This window comes from Ictalurus punctatus, chromosome 4, assembly GCF_001660625.3.
Source record: "Ictalurus punctatus breed USDA103 chromosome 4, Coco_2.0, whole genome shotgun sequence".
In the NCBI taxonomy this organism is placed as follows: Eukaryota; Metazoa; Chordata; class Actinopteri; order Siluriformes; family Ictaluridae; genus Ictalurus; species Ictalurus punctatus.
Genome location: NC_071284.1, coordinates 33,303,684 through 33,319,491, shown reverse-complemented (window position 1 = coordinate 33,319,491; position 15,808 = coordinate 33,303,684). Strand labels below are relative to the sequence as shown.

Genomic DNA, 15,808 nt, shown 5'->3' with positions numbered 1-15,808 from the left:
CTCTCGTATACACACACACACACACACACACACACACACACACACACGTGCGCACACACGCACACAGGAACCACAATCCAAAATATGAAAGCAATGCAAGATGAAGAGTGAAATTATAAAACAAGCTGAAAATGAAAAAGAAGTGCGAATCAATTCGGATGGAAAAGAAACACATCGGGTTGTAAATGTAAACGCGGTTAGGAGATAAAGTGTGTGTGTGTGTGTGTGTGTGTGTGTAACCACGACGCATCCTCAGTTGAGCCGGACCTCGCTACCGAAAGGGACTGAAATCAGTAAACGTTTCTTACTTTCTTACTTAATTCAATTCAGTTTTATTCGTGTAGCGCTTTTAACACCGGGCGTCGTCTCAGAGCGGCTTTACAGAAACATATAAACACAGGGTGGAGATTTTAAGCGTGTGAGTTTATCCCTATTGGGCGAGACAGTGGTGAGGGAAAAACTCCCTGAGATGATACGAGGAAGAAACCTCGAGAGGAACCGGACTCGGAAGGGAACCCGTCGTCATCTGGGTCACGACGGATAGTGTGAACGTAAAAGAAAGTTCATGATGGTGTTTATATGAAGTCTGTTTGTTGAACTAGTCGACTGTTCACTAAAGGAGACCCGAGTGTAAAACCGTACGTGGTGAACGCAGTCCCGAGGCCATCGCTGCAACCGTCGTCCCAGCGACCACAGCGAGAACGTCTGTGTGGCACTGAGGTCCAAAACCATTTCCGTGGTACTTAGAATAATGCGTTTGCAATGAGATGAAGAAACACTCCGGATGTTAGAAACCTGTCTTGTGAAAATAGATGCTGTGTAGGTGTGTATTTTGAGGAGAAGAGGAAGGAAATGGCGGAAACCTTCTTGAATTCTGTTGCATGTTGTCAGTGTTAACTGCAAACTGGAGTTTCTTTTTTTTTTTTTTTAACAAAGTTTGTTAACGGCATGACTGTGGTCTTCCGATTTCTCCAAATCCTGCTACGCATGGTCCAGGTAGTGTTTGACTTTCATTACAGCGGATGCCACGATGTCACACTTATTCCCATAATGCAGGTGTGAGTCGATTAGATTAAAGCCGGAGCTGGGGATTTCAGATAATGGGTCAGTGTTCAGAGCAGTTAGTATGCATGCACGAACATGTTCTGTACTGTCTGGATCTTAATTCCAGTCACATCATCATTGTCAGACATCTCGCTGCCTTCTTTCGTCAGGGAAACTCTCCGTCGTCGTAGACCACAGTGTAGATTGCACAAGCAGAATCGTCTCTGAGATACGCTCACGTGGAGCTTTTGAAACTAGGAACCGAAGAAGACATCCCACAGACACTCGGCCGAGACGCCACTCGGTCGTATGGGATGTGACATATGGGACATTTGGGATATATGGGATGCTTCACCGAGCATGACTGAGAGGAACATGACTTCACGGTAATCGCCTCGGTAATCATGGCGGCTGTGGCTCAGGTGGTAGAGCGGGTCGTCCACTAATCGTTGGTGGGTTGGTGGTTTGATTCCCGGTCCACGTGACTCCAAGACACTGAACCCCAAGTCGCCTCCGATGGCAAGCTAGCGCCTCGCATGGCAGCTCTGCTACCACTGGTGAATGAGCACCACATAAGTGCAGACCATAATCGCCGTTGAATCATCAAGATTCAAATTGCGTCATCACAGAACCAACTAGTCGATCAGGAGACGCGCCGATAACCCAAACGCCCAAGACTCCCTGATGCATTACTCTAGACGTTACCGAAGACGGTGGATGAAAATCGATGTCCGATATGGACTTACAGATTCTCTCCAGATTCTGCAGCGCTACAGCAGCTCACATCTACAAAAAATAAACGTCTGCAACCCAACACTGACGGCACGTTCGATTCATTTCCCGCATTCGAGTCGATTCCAAGTCAAATCACTTCTTAACCGAACTGTGTTAGGGTTTGATCGGAAGTGGTCCAAGACCATCTCGCTCAGGCGCTCTCAGACTTTCTCATCTGCCTAAGGAACCACACTGACGGGGAGAACACACCAAAGTTCCGTTCAAACACACAAAGCATTACGAAAAACTCTCGTTCTTTTGATATCTTGTTTCATAGGGAACAAATGTCATCTCTTTCAAACATCAAATTCAGAGCCGGTCATGCCTCGATGCAAATTTAAAACAGAGTTTCACCCATCTGAACACATGAGTATTCAGTCCTAGTTATACAGTGGGTGCGTGTTTGGCATGTCAAAAGCAAACCCAGAGAAAGCCACATACCAGACCGCAGGAATCTCGGTTTACTAATAAACCACTAAGCCTTGTTCTGCCAATTCCTGATTTGTTGTACCAGCACAGTAAAACGGTTTTGTCGCCCAGGCTGAGAGTGTGTACCCTTCTTTGTGTCAATCGGGCACGATGGTTATCCGTGTGGTACACGCAGTTCCCACTCTGAAGGTCGGCAAAACCACCTGCGGAGAATGCAGAGGCGTTTTTCGAATGTGGAAACTTCTGAAAAGCACTGACTCAGTGCAGCGTGAAAAGACTGGCCTTGTTGTCCCCGAAGAGGACGAGCTTTGGTGATGCACGACGTCTGCCATCTTGGAATGAAATGTGCTGTTGAGATGAAATGTCACTGGCACCTACACCATGAATGGAGGTCAAGCACAATAAGGTTCTCTCTTCCAGCGTCCAGTTGCCATGTGAAGCTGATGTACAGATTCGTGAGAGGATGAGGAATGCGTCTTTTTCACTTGCCGTGTTTCCCGATTGGCCGTTTCTGTTGTACAATCGACTCTTTTGAGAAAGTAAAGTAGTGCCGTTGTAGGAAAATAATCAAGGACAGGGTGTGGTGATGAATCGGAGTTACTGTTACCATTCTGAATTTGATTATTTTCCAATAACGGCACACTCGTGGTGTTTTGTTCCTCACAAACCACAGCAACTTGCCGATGATTAAAATTGTTTGCGTTCTTATAGAACTAAACGTCATACTTTTTTTTTTATCCATTTATAGTTGGATTTAATGTCATGGAACATCTACACTTCTAGAGCACAGGTATGATTGTTCTGTAATGGTACGGGGTCTATTTATAATATAATGCCGCAGTTCGGGAAGAGTTATGATCCTACTGCTTTTTCCAATCACGTCCACATCTGGATTTCATACAAAATCCCTTAAATAGCCATTAAAACAGATATCCTTCAGGACCTAATGCGATCCATAAGCTACAATAATGATACAAGGACCAAACACCCAGACGGTGCTCTGACTCTGGCTCCAAACCCGCAGCGCTCCCCGACAACCTGATTTAACTCAGCTTTGATGGAGACACTTCATCCATCTCGTGTCCCCAGGGACACGGACGACCCAGATGTTGCGCGCTAGGGGCCACATGCATGCTTGTACAGTACGTGCATACTCCACTTAACGAGAATTTACGAGCGTGTTCGGTGGATCGCGAACGGACGGTTTTCAGCAGACCGCAGTGGGAGGAGAGCCAAGCCCCGAGAACTTCTCGTTGGCTTCGATGCCTGCGGTGCTGCCTACCTTCTCCTGTAAACACTCCGGTTTACGTCCTTACCTCTTTACCTCGGAAAAACGTAAATCAGTAGAAACAGCTCGGAGAATCCCAGATGCACTTTATTCCATAACCACGGACTTTCCACAGAGATTATATTTCAACGTAGAACGTTTTCAGATATTTAATGTGGACCGTGATTAATGGGAAATTAATATCATGAAACGTCTACCCTGTTCCCTGAGAAGGGAACGAGACGTTGTGGAGCTCACGGTTCTGTAATTTGTGCGTTGGTTTCTGGAATACACGCAACAAAACTGTAATTGTTCGTACCGTATGGAGGAGTTTTCCGTGAGGAGACGTTTGTGTAACATTTATGGAAGGAGTCTCCAGTGTCAGTACTTTGTAACAGTCAGTACTTTGTAACAGTTATGGTTTTGAAACGTGCCTAATTTTGTTTTAAAGCTCTCATACGATAGATTCACGTGCATCCGAGGTCAAAAAACACTTTAACGTGCTCATCATTTAAACTGCAGCGTTACCCCCCCAGTGTCACAAATGACTCGTTCAATGATCCATTCTAAATGATTCATTCTAAACTCCTCCTTTCAGAGAGCATACTCTGCTCCGATTGGTCAGACGTCCCAGTCTGTCGTGAACGGTCTTCCGCTGTCAGCGAGCAGCCGATGAAGACCGGAGGCGGGGCTTTTTGTTACAAACCTACGTAGGTTAGTACAGGAAGTAAAGTCTGGAATCACTAACGACTCGATTCGGCTGTTCAGAATCGATTCCTTCTTTTGGGAGTCGATAACTCCGTTTGTCGTGCGCTTTGATTGTTGAAACTTCGCAGACGTTTTTACATTCACAAACAAGACGCGTATATAACGCACTACATGGAGGGGGATGTCGGAAAAGCCATAATAGGTGCACTTTAAGTTTTCCATCACGGGAAAGTCTTGAGGACAGAGGAGGTCACGCTTTGCGGTTTCGCAGTAACATGACGAGCTGCGTTGTTTTTTCGTGTTGGTTTTTTTCTCATAGTGAGACGTTAAAAAGAGATGCTTGTGAAGGAAAGACTGTTTATAGCTGCTTTAACATAAGTGAGAACAGGAACTAACTAGACATGTTAATGTAGCTGTAAATGGATAGAATATACAATGCGTCATTCTTTAATTAATGAAATAGTGTAATCGTTGGCAAATTACAGTGGTATATGAGGAATAAAACACTTCAGGACGTGCTGTTACAGGAAACCATTCCACGTCGTGGTGGTAACAGTAACGCCACTTCATCACACCAATCTGTCATTGATTATTTTACTATAATTGCAGCACATGGAGTATTTTATTCCTTACTGAATTACCTTTTGGCCCACCGGTTCGAAGCTGGTTTCTGAGCAATGTTTTCGAATCCCATGTTTGACATTTGCCTTCAACATGTTTTCAGTGCTGGCACTTTATAAACAAAACATTTTCGCATTACACATTCCAAGCCTGTCGAATTTGCTAATATTATAACCCAGGACAGACTGGCTTTGTTGCTTATGTTTGTTGGAGTTGTTTATCCCATTCCGTACTGTATATCTGTTTTAACAGCAATGGCTTGTTTGGTTGGTGTGCATATTGTATCAGTAATCAGCAAAAGGAGTCGCTGTGTGTGAGTCAGTAGAGCTGAACAATCAGATGGGCATCAGTGGACGTGTTTTGCATTATGCCTTTCTTGCTGCGCAGTCCATCTGGGAAAGCGTATATGGGCGCCAGCATCTCGGATGGATTGCCAGCATACGGACCTAACGGGAGGTGCTTGTACTGGAGGTCCATACTTGTACTTCTTCTGAGCAGCAGGCGAGGTTATGCAAGAGACTGGGCTCTTCTCGGAGTATGAAATTATTCGAAAGCCTGTCAGAAGTGTATTTTGGAAAATAAGTTCCAGCTTTGGGCACAGCGGGTGGCTTTGCTGACTCACGGCTCCGTGATTTGATCCTGAGCTCAAGGTTACTGTCTTTGTGGAGTTTTAATCTTCTCTGGGTCTCCTCCAATCTTCCGAAAACATGACAGTAGACAGATTTACAGCTCTCATTTGTCCCTAGGTGTCTGTGAACGTGAACGTGAGCGTTCGTGCCCTGCTGATGTTCCATCTAGAGTGCCGTATACCCAGTATTCTAGGATAGGCTCTGGATCCACCGCACATCTGACCAGGATAAAGCTCGTACTGAAAAAGAACGATGATGGGCCAGGTTTGGGAGGCACAGCAGTAGCGTAGGTAGCGTTGCAGTCTGACAGTTCCACGGTCCGTGATTCAGTCCTGAGCTAGAGTTTAATACGTTCTCCCTGTGTCCATGTTTGGTTTCCTCCATGCTCTCTGTCTCTCGCAAAGAACGTTCCAGAAGGTGGATTGGGTACGATGAATTTACCCTCACGTCTAGTGTTTGCGTAGCATTGCTGTCTCACAACTCCTCCTGAGCTCAGGTTACTGTTTGTACTCTCTTGTACGTCCTCCTCGGATTCTTGTGGGTTCTTCCTAGTTCTCTCGTTTCTTCCCACCTCCCAGGTGACTCTCAATTGCCGCCAAGTGTGAACGAGCGTGTGTGTGCATGGTGCCCTGCGACGCACTGGCATCCCATCCAGGGTTATCGAGGTCCGGGTCATGGTGGATCCAACACGTGGATCGCCGACTGGAGATGAGAGGATGAATGAAAAGTTTCATCGTTTCCAGTAAACTGATTCCCAAACATGTTTTCGGCTTGCACACCGAGAATCGACCGAAGTCGCCGGTCCATCTTTATCCAATATCCTCGAGCGCTGCTTCCATTTGGTCATGTTCTTAAAGAACCGAAAGACCGACAGCGCACCTCTATCAAGTGTGACGGATATGATTCATAGGATTTTAAAACCGTAAATTGAGAACACTCCGTTCGTGTTCATGAGGTAGCTAATTCATCCCTTTCTTCTTCATCCTCTGGAGTCTAAAAGGGCTCTCTGTACGGGTTCTTCCTTTTCCCACACATGTTTGTTATTCTTGCCAGCTCCAGTGGAAACGTATTGTGTTGAGACTACAAACAGAGCTCTTTTTTTATGCCCGGAGTCACCTATAGGAAGCCGAGGATTGTTCCCAGATGAGAAGGAGCTGTTGATGGACACGATTGGCTGGAGTAGCTGAAGTGCTGTGGTTTGGGTTAAGCATGAAACTTTTCTTCTCTTTTTTTTTTTTTTCCTTTGCTTTTCTATATTTATCTTTTTTTTTTTTTTTTTTTTTTACTCTATTGTTTTCTTTTGTGTATTTTTTTTCCTTTTCTTTTCCTGTGAGTGTTTCTGTATAGCATAACCACACATTCTCATCTTATACCATCAAGCGTTGTTGAATCCCGGATTCTGATTGGTCAGAAGGTGTTGATGAATTTTCTGTAACAGATCCAGCGCAGCTGCCAATCGCAGCTTTATATTAATGTTCTTGTTCTAAGATGTTATTGTTTCTATAGTAACAGCTCATACAGGGACTTGTATAGCGGAGTATATAAAGAGGCATTCGTTTAAGGTTTATGGAAGGAGTCTCCAGTGTCGGCGCTTCGTAACAGTCGGAAGTAAAGCTGAGACTTTACGTTTTCCGACATCTTCAGGACGGAAGGTTTTATGCTTTTGCGTTTTTGTTTTTTTTTTGTCTTTTAACTTCAATACGGAATGCTGGATCTTTATAGCTGCTGTAACATAAGTGATAACAGGAAGTAGCTTTATTGTTTGGCAACTTTAAATGAAACTTTTTAAGCAGATAAAAACGTACTGATTTGACGTATTGTTCTAATTAATAAACAGGATCATAACGTTCCTTGTCAGGTTTAAGGTATCGATTTTATTATTTTTTTTTTATCATATCCGCCTATACGTGCAAGATGACTACCGTTACCGTGAATTATGAGGTGAAAAGTTCTATAAAGTAGACGACGGATGCAAGAACGAAACCTTATCGTGCGCTGTATCGATGGGTTCTTGTCTGTTGTTTTTGATTGCTAGGTAACAGCATGCTGCTGCGGGTTCTTCCCTCCGTGTATCCTCTAGAACCGGATCCGATCCACCAGCACATCCAGGACCTGGTACTTATGATTCCCGATCTAGACCAGACGAGCAGACAACACTTACTCCGACTGCTCCAGATGATCTCTGATCGACACCCACAGGTCAGTGTGTCAGCCTGCGTCTCTGACGGTATGGGGGTGCATTAGTGCCTATGGAATGGGCAGCTTGCACATCTGGAAATGCACCATCAATGCTGAAAGGTATATACAGCTTTTAGAGCAACACACACTCCCATCCAGATTCCATCCCATCTTTACTTCTGAGAGACTCCGCCTCTCTCCGCCCTCTTTTTATATATATATACACCCAATCATCTTACTGACCTGTTCCCAATTAACCTAATCAGTTGCAAAATGTTCCTCCAGCTGTTTCTTTCCAGTAAGACTTACTTTCCCAGCCTTTCACTGCGCCCGTCCCGACTTTTTTGAGACGTGTTGCGACAAAATTCACAATGACCTTATTTCCCGCTTAAAATGCGCTCGGTTTAATCGTTTGATACGTTTTCTACGTTTCTACTGTGAACAACGTACGAGATCTGCAAATCATCGCGTTCTCTTTCTCATTTACGTTGACTTACCCAGCGTCCCGACTTACACAGGGCGTGAACGGTTGCCTGTCGCTCGCTAGTGTAAGTGAAGGTTTAGGATGTGATATTGCGGAGGCGTGTGCGATAAAAGAAATATGAAATAATAATAAAATAAATTTTTAAAAAAGCAGGTGTGTGTTAAAGGTCAGGTATTTTGGGTGGGACAGGAAAGGAAAAGGCTGAAGGACAGACGGGGAGATGGAGCGGTGGCGAGTGAAAACGCTGTAGCGAGAGTTATTTAGACTCACAACGCAGGAAATAGGGTGAAACGGACAGTCGGACGTCTCGGTGATTGACTCACCTGCCCATATCAGCACTTTCAGCTGTAACGGATGAGGAAAGAGCTGGAAAATGTGTTCATCATCAGAAAAGCCCGGAGTGCAGAGAGAGTTATGTGACGGGAAGGGGAGGAAAATAAGCTTTTTTTATTTTTTTTTTCCTAAATGTGGAAATTGTGGTTGTTCTCCAGAGGCCTGTTCTAAAAGCAACAGATTTTAGAAAAGGAGACAGCCGAAAGGAATGCAGAAAAATGTCGGGAACCGCGCGGCGCTGTCCGTGCTAACGCGACTGTGCTCAAAATGGCTCGTGGTTGCGCAAACCTGAGGCTGTGCGAAGAGCTGGGAGGACGAAAGAGTCGGATTTGATGAGTCATGGCGTTGTTCTGAAGACGGAAACGGAGAATCGGGGTGGACAAACCATAAATTCATTAGCTCGGGTCTGCTTATCCCGGATGAGGTCTGGAGACCGGAACGATAAGGTGGTAGTAATCTAATTATGGACGATATTCTGATTAAGGTGTTTACATGAGTGGCTTTTAGAATACTCCTTCCATGTTCCCGTGTTACGTGTTATAGAACGTAGATGGATTAACGGCGCACGTCGTTACGTCACCGCGCCACGCCGTCCCTCCAGAATTTCACGTATCGGCATACAGTCGGTCTTCGTTATGGGACCGTGTACGGTTTTGGGTGTTTTTATTTTTAATTTTACGAACGCTTCAGGTGCGGTTAATTATTCGTCGTGCTGTACGTGCAAATAGACGACCGCTTGAAGCGGTGGGCCGCGTCCCAAACCGCGTACGTACCGTCTATATGGTATATAGAGATGCATGTATCTAACCTACTATACATGTATATCTCCTACTGTATAGCAGGCAAGTACGCGGTTTGGGACGCGGCCGTGCTCTCTTGTTTGCCGTCAAACGGTCGAGCGCTGCCGTGTGTGTTCGTGTCCTGTCTCACAATGCGGTGGAAACTCCCACACGACGTTAATAGTGTGATTAAAGTGTGTACGTGTCTAACGCACGTCGATAACGCGACTTAAACAGGAACACTCCACACGCCTTTGTGTTTACTTCGAGTGTGACTTTAATCGGATTAAGGTCATCAGTAATCTCTGTTTACGTGCCTGTTTCTTAATCTGAGTATCGTCTTAATCGGGTTCATATCGGATTATCGTCGTCCGTGTAAGCGTACGGACTGTTACAGATTTGCGTTTTAAGGTGTGGTTATGGCGCGTATCTGCGTTTTTTTATTCACGACAGCAACTTTATTAGCGACACATGGACGTTCGTGCGAATATCCAATCAGCCAATCATGTTGCAGTAGTGCAACCGTCCAGTGTCGCTGCCCACTGCGGCATCAGAGTCCCGTTCTTGGCGGACAGAAGGAAGTGGAATCCGATCTGGTCACGTGCCGTTGTAGCCCATCCGTCTCGAGGTTTGACGTGCTGTGTGTTCTGAGATGCTTTTCTGGTTGGAAAGGAAAGGTTATTTTTGCGTTGCCGTTGACTTCCTGTCAACTTGAAACCTTGCCATGGTCAAAGTTACACATTTCCCCTTCATTCTGCTGTTTGATTTTAAGCGCGTGAACGAGTAAGGGTAATAAAGTGTGTATGCACAGCACTTTGGTTAACTGTATATTCTACATGTAGTATATACTGTGTGCTACACTTTTCTGTTTGTTTTTGCTTGATTAAAACGCAAAAGGAAGCCGTCCCTGGCTGATGAGCACGCCGCGTTGTCTCACCGTGCTCCAGCGGACGCTTCTCACGTTGTGAAGCTTCGTGAAACCTCCGAGTCACGTTCCTCACGTAAGCACAGACACGACTCCCCAGTCTGTCCTCTCTGTGCTCTCACCTTTGTCTCTCTCTGCCCTCTCATGTCCACTCGCCCGTGGCCTCTCGTGACCCTGTGGCAGGGTTCGGGAACATATTTACGACCAGTGCTGAGCCCTGAAGGTCCAGACAGGATAAGCAGAGGATTATTTATTATACTCTAACACATACGCTTGGAGCAGATGTGTAAGGTTTGGGTGACTCAGGATTTTTCTTATTCCGACTAAAGTCCTTGTCAGAAGTCAGAACAGAAATATCTGTATGACTGTGGATTTGTCTCCAGATTTCTTTTTTAGTTATTAAATCAGCAGATGAGTAAACAAATGAAGATTTTCTTGGAAAAATTCCTTACGTCTCATTCTTTCTCTTTCTCTCTCTCTCGTTTTTTTTTTTCTCTGAAAAAGCACTGCGGAGAATCAGGAATTCATTAGGAGGGGGGGTGGGCAGCTCTTCAATGAGCCAATCACAACGCAGCCCATACTGGACGGGACCAGATCGTAACCTCAAGAGACGTGAAAAAGAAACGTTTTGCTATTTTTACCAGACCCCCCCCCGAATCCAGAGGCCACATCGTTAAACACTCTTGGTGTGCGTTTTTTTGTTTTTTGTTTTTTTTTCCCGTCGACTTTCGTTCGTTTTTTACAGTTTTTTTTTTTTACTTGGCTTTTTGCTACCATTATCTCAGAACTGCGGTGTGTATTTGTGTATTCTGATCATTCACCCTTTTAAATCTGTCTTCTCCCACCGTCCCAGGTGTTGACCTGTCTCGTGCCGTCTCTGATCGATCACCTGAGTGACGCCTCTTCGAGCGACGCCCTCCTCGCCGTGTTGGTGAATATAGCAAAGGTTAGCCCCGCCTCACTGAGCCCGTTTCTCCCAGCGCTGAGGACCGTGGGTCAGCAGACGCCAGGGCTGCTGGGACATGTAGCTAAGATCTACGGGGCGGTCGGTCTGACCAGTGAGGTGAGCACCAGATATTTACACACACCTTTTTTTTAAAATTTGGAGACGAATATTAGAATTCTCAGCGCGGTCATAGAAAGAGCTTTAGTTAGACATGAAATGTCAGAGATACAGCATAAATGCACATTTTTATTATCATTTGATATGCCTCACAGTGCACACTAGAGACCAATTTGGCATTATTTAGCGTCGACCGTTTTTCCAGACATTGTGATGGACGGACACGGCTAAGAAGAATTCTCGGAAGGATATCTTTCAGACGGTCTTGTTTTCACCAGACGAGTTTCAACACTGCACGCAGACCATTTAACAACTTCATCTCGAGTTCGGATCGTGATGCGGTGCGATGCGATGTGATGGTGACCATTAGATTAGATTAGCATCGCTACGGATACCGGTATCAGGTCTGATAGCATGCTCATTTATTCATACATGTGAAAATGCTTCAATACCAGCATCCACTACCTCAAGTCATGCTGTGTGGCGTACGCCTAGCGTACGTTGTCGTGCTAATCAACGACACGGAACGGCCGCGATCTGGACGTATTTCTCGGTTAGCGACGATCAGAGCAGCGCAAACTGCACTCCAAACTGTGGTCTGTGAAAATATCAAGAGGAACTATGGCATAAAACTCAACACGAGGAGTTGAATGGGTGCAACAAATGCTAGGTGAGGGGGAAGAAATGTCTACACACTAGAGGTCGACCGATTGATCGGTTTTGCCGATTAATCTGCACCGATAACCAATTGCTGGCCGGTAACTTATCGGCAAAAATCCACACAGATAGTTGTTCCCGGTCGCGTCTGTCGTATTAGCGGCTGAGGAGGGTCCGCTTTCGTTATACAGCACGAGAGCGGCCTCTACAGGTGAAATAAAAACTAGCACTGACTAATTTTGTTGTGCAGTGTTTTTTTTGATTCATTCTCGACGTCTCTGTTTTTATTTGTCATTCGGCGTGTTACTTTTCGGTTCCGCTTTTATTTACTTCACTATTTTATTAATAGTTCCTATTTATATATTTATTTAATTTTTAAAGACGTACAGTACGTTTTCATGGTATGGTCAGTGCTGTTTGTGTTTGTAATAAAGCTCAGCAATATTTTAACTTTCAGTGTTATCATTCAGTATCAGTTTTAAAATCTATCGGGTTAGTTATTATTATTATTATTATTATTATTATTATTATCATCGGCAGCTTAGTTATCGGTAATAGCTCGTACTAATTGTTCTTGACACAAAAAGCCTGTACTTTGAGCTGTGCAGACGTGAAATTAAACTCTCTACTGCGTCCCTACTCGAGTCTGTAGTTGGTCGATGTACAAATCAACTAGCTAACATTTTAAAAGAACAAGTCTAGTAGCCTAAGTGCACGAACACACTTTTCACAGCCCCTGTTTAGACTGTAGAGCTAAAAAAAAATAAAACGTCATGAGACATCCTTAATCGATTAACACTAAGTAGGTTGTTTATTTCAGGATCAGTATGAAAGAATACTAAACACCTCTGGCTGAACGACATGCTATTGATCCATCAGTAGTTTCTATGCAACCTTGTGCACGTGTTGGAGAATGGTCATCTAGATAATAATACAACAAAGCAAACAGGATTGTTTGAGTGTATTTTTCTATCTTACTGTCTCTCAAACGTTCAGTAATAAATAAAGTATGGAGAGGCACAAACATTGGGAAAAGCTCCAAGTCTCTACCGCTCACCTTCAAATCGTGAAACAGCAGTGTTTCTTTGTTTGCATTTGCATACTGGAACACGATTGGCTCTCGCGTGTTATGACGCAATAACACCTACATGCCACGTTCTCAATACTAACTCACGTTAGACTGTACATTCGAGGTTTTAATGCCCAAAATCGCATGTTTTCGCAATCGACTGAATTGAAGGGTGATGTCGAGATAGAAAGCGTACATTTCCAGTAAGATATTGCGCCACGTCTTTGTGTGCTGGCACGACGCTCTGTTTGCTCCAGCAGATTTTGTTGTGTTAACACAATTGCTTCATCGTGCTGGTGAAAGCAGGAGGACTGAGAACGAGGCGTTTCTCTCTGCTCTTCTTGGTCATTGGACTGAACGTGCGCGAGCGCGTTATTACCGAACTACCTCTCGTTTTGCAGGCTCTCTCTTCAACCCCCTTCCTGTGTTTCTCTGTGCTGTGTCTCTCGCACCGTGCGCTAATCCTTTCTCCCCAGCTTCCCCGGTGTTCTCCTCAAAGCCATGGCAAGTTAAACAAAAGCCCTCCTTATGAAATGAAGAACATAAATCAGGAACACGCCTTATCCATCACGCACACTTGCGCGTATATATCATACGTACGCGCGCGGCGCGGAGCCACGACTTCACGCGCAGCAGCGAGTGACGTTTGGAAATTAGGTAAGACCGCGGCTTATCGGTTTTTATTTACTGTTTGGAGCCAAAAACAAAATGGAAGAAAACTTCCGTGGTTTCATCTTATCCTGTCACATACAAGCTCTCATTCAACGTGTACGAAGAACAGTAAAGCTTAGCAGGAAGTAGCGGAGATCATCGGCGCCTCTGGTGAGTGTACAAAGCGTAGCTAATCTGCAAACCAATCTTGCATGATACCTGTAGCATGTAGCGTTTAGCATGTAAATAAAACAGCCATGCTGTTTAGCGAGTTAGCTTTCGATAGCTACTACCACTTCTGATCGTAACAACTGGGGAAGAAGAACAACGTTGGATAGGCCACGCCCACAAGTGACAACAGTAGTGGTCACCACAAGCCCACAACAGACAAACTATAAGCGATACAAGTGACTCGTCTCCTTGCTAGTGTGATTGAGGGGTTATACATTTATTACAAACATTTCTTTTTGACAGTGCTTCCTCACGCTTGCAATGTCCTTGACTGCTTATTCAGGTTTATTTATTTATTTATTTGTTTATTTAGCAGTTGTCTATCTGTGGACTCAACAGATTACCCTCTTCTCTCTCTCTCTCTCTCTCTCTCTCTCTCTCTCTCTCTCTCTCTTTCTGTTCTGTTTACTCAGGTTGCAGGAAACGCTTAAGTCCCTCACCCTTGAAATTAAACACCTCAGAAAAAAGTTGGCAGGGTAAAAAGGAGAGACGAGAGGAGTCCACATAGCAAATATTTCAGCACGCACACACACACGCACTCTAGATCTCCTTTGCTAGCACCTAGAGTGTATAATGTGCGATGCGGTGGCCTGGGAATGCGTGTCAGATGTTATTGTGGATGAATTCTGGGAGAATTTCTATAACCCCCAACTTTAGATAACCATAAATATATTTTCACCAAAAACAGCATGGGAAGCTCTCCCGAGCGAAGCTCATGTTAACTACGGAGCTAGTTTAATAAACACATCAAAGAGATTGTGGAAGGAGTCTCCAGTCCCCGTGCTTTGTAACAGTCAGAGGTAAAGCTGTAACGGGTTGTTAATAAATAAATAAATCCACATTAAAAAGAACAACTTATTTAATGTATAGAAATTTGTATTTGTTGGCAAATTGCTGTGGTATAAGCGGACCCGAACACACTGAGGATGTGCTGTTATAGTACAATGATCAACTCTGGAGCGACCTCGGTAACTCCGCTCCATCATTCTACTCGGTCGGTCGGTGCGTTTACATGGACGACGAAAATCCGATATGAACCCGATCAAGACGATACTCTGATTAAGAAACTAGCACGTAAACAGAGATTATTGATGACCTTAATCCGATTAAAGTCACACTCAGGAGTTTTTCTGTTTTAGTCGCGTTATCGACGTGCGTTACAGACACGTACACACTTTAATCACACTATTAACGTCGTGTGGGAGTTTCCACCGCATTGTGAGACAGGACACGTACACACACGGCAAACAAGACAGTACGACTGCGTCCCAAACCGCGTACTTGCCTACTATATAGTAGGTGAAATACATGTCTCTCTCTCTCTCTCTCTCTCTCTATATATATATATATATATATATATATAGCAGTCAGTATGTATATATATATATATATATATATATATATATATATATATATATATATATATATATATATATATTTATATATATATAAATATATATAGCAGTCAGTATATATATATATATATATATTTATTTATATATATATATATATATATATATATATATATATATATATAGCAGTCAGTATATATATATTTATATATATATATATATATATATATATATATATATATATATATATATATATATATATATATATATATAGCAGTCAGTATGTATATATATATATATATATATATATATATATCAGTCGTCTATTTGCACGTACAGAACGACAAATAATTAACCGCACTTGATGCTTTCGTAAAATTAAAAATAAAAACAGCCAAAACTGTATACGGTCCCATAACGAAGACCGACTGTATGCCGATACGTGAAATTCTGGAGCGACGTCGGACGGCGTGGCGCGGTGACGTAATGACGTGCGCCGTTAATCCATCTACGTTGTATAACACGTAAAACAGGAACATGAAAGGAGTATTCTAAAAGGCCATCTTAATCACAATATTGTCTTATTTGAAATAAAGTCCATAATAAGATCCGTG

At 43.7% G+C, this 15,808-nt stretch overlaps 1 protein-coding gene across 3 annotated transcripts in view; it reads left to right on the top strand.

Moving 5' to 3' along the window:
- The window catches only part of veph1 (ventricular zone expressed PH domain-containing 1), a 91,851-nt gene that overhangs the window by 21,620 nt on the left and 54,423 nt on the right, over nucleotides 1-15,808 (top strand). For 2 of the 3 annotated variants that reach the window (XM_017465734.3, XM_017465731.3), the window contains exons 5-6: nucleotides 7,508-7,671; nucleotides 11,025-11,234. In XM_017465734.3, the coding sequence (XP_017321223.1) occupies nucleotides 7,508-7,671; nucleotides 11,025-11,234 (374 nt within the window). Of the gene's footprint in view, nucleotides 1-7,507; nucleotides 7,672-11,024; nucleotides 11,235-11,439; nucleotides 15,158-15,808 lie in introns of those variants that run through there. The other variant, XM_053678190.1, reaches the window with a different exon arrangement.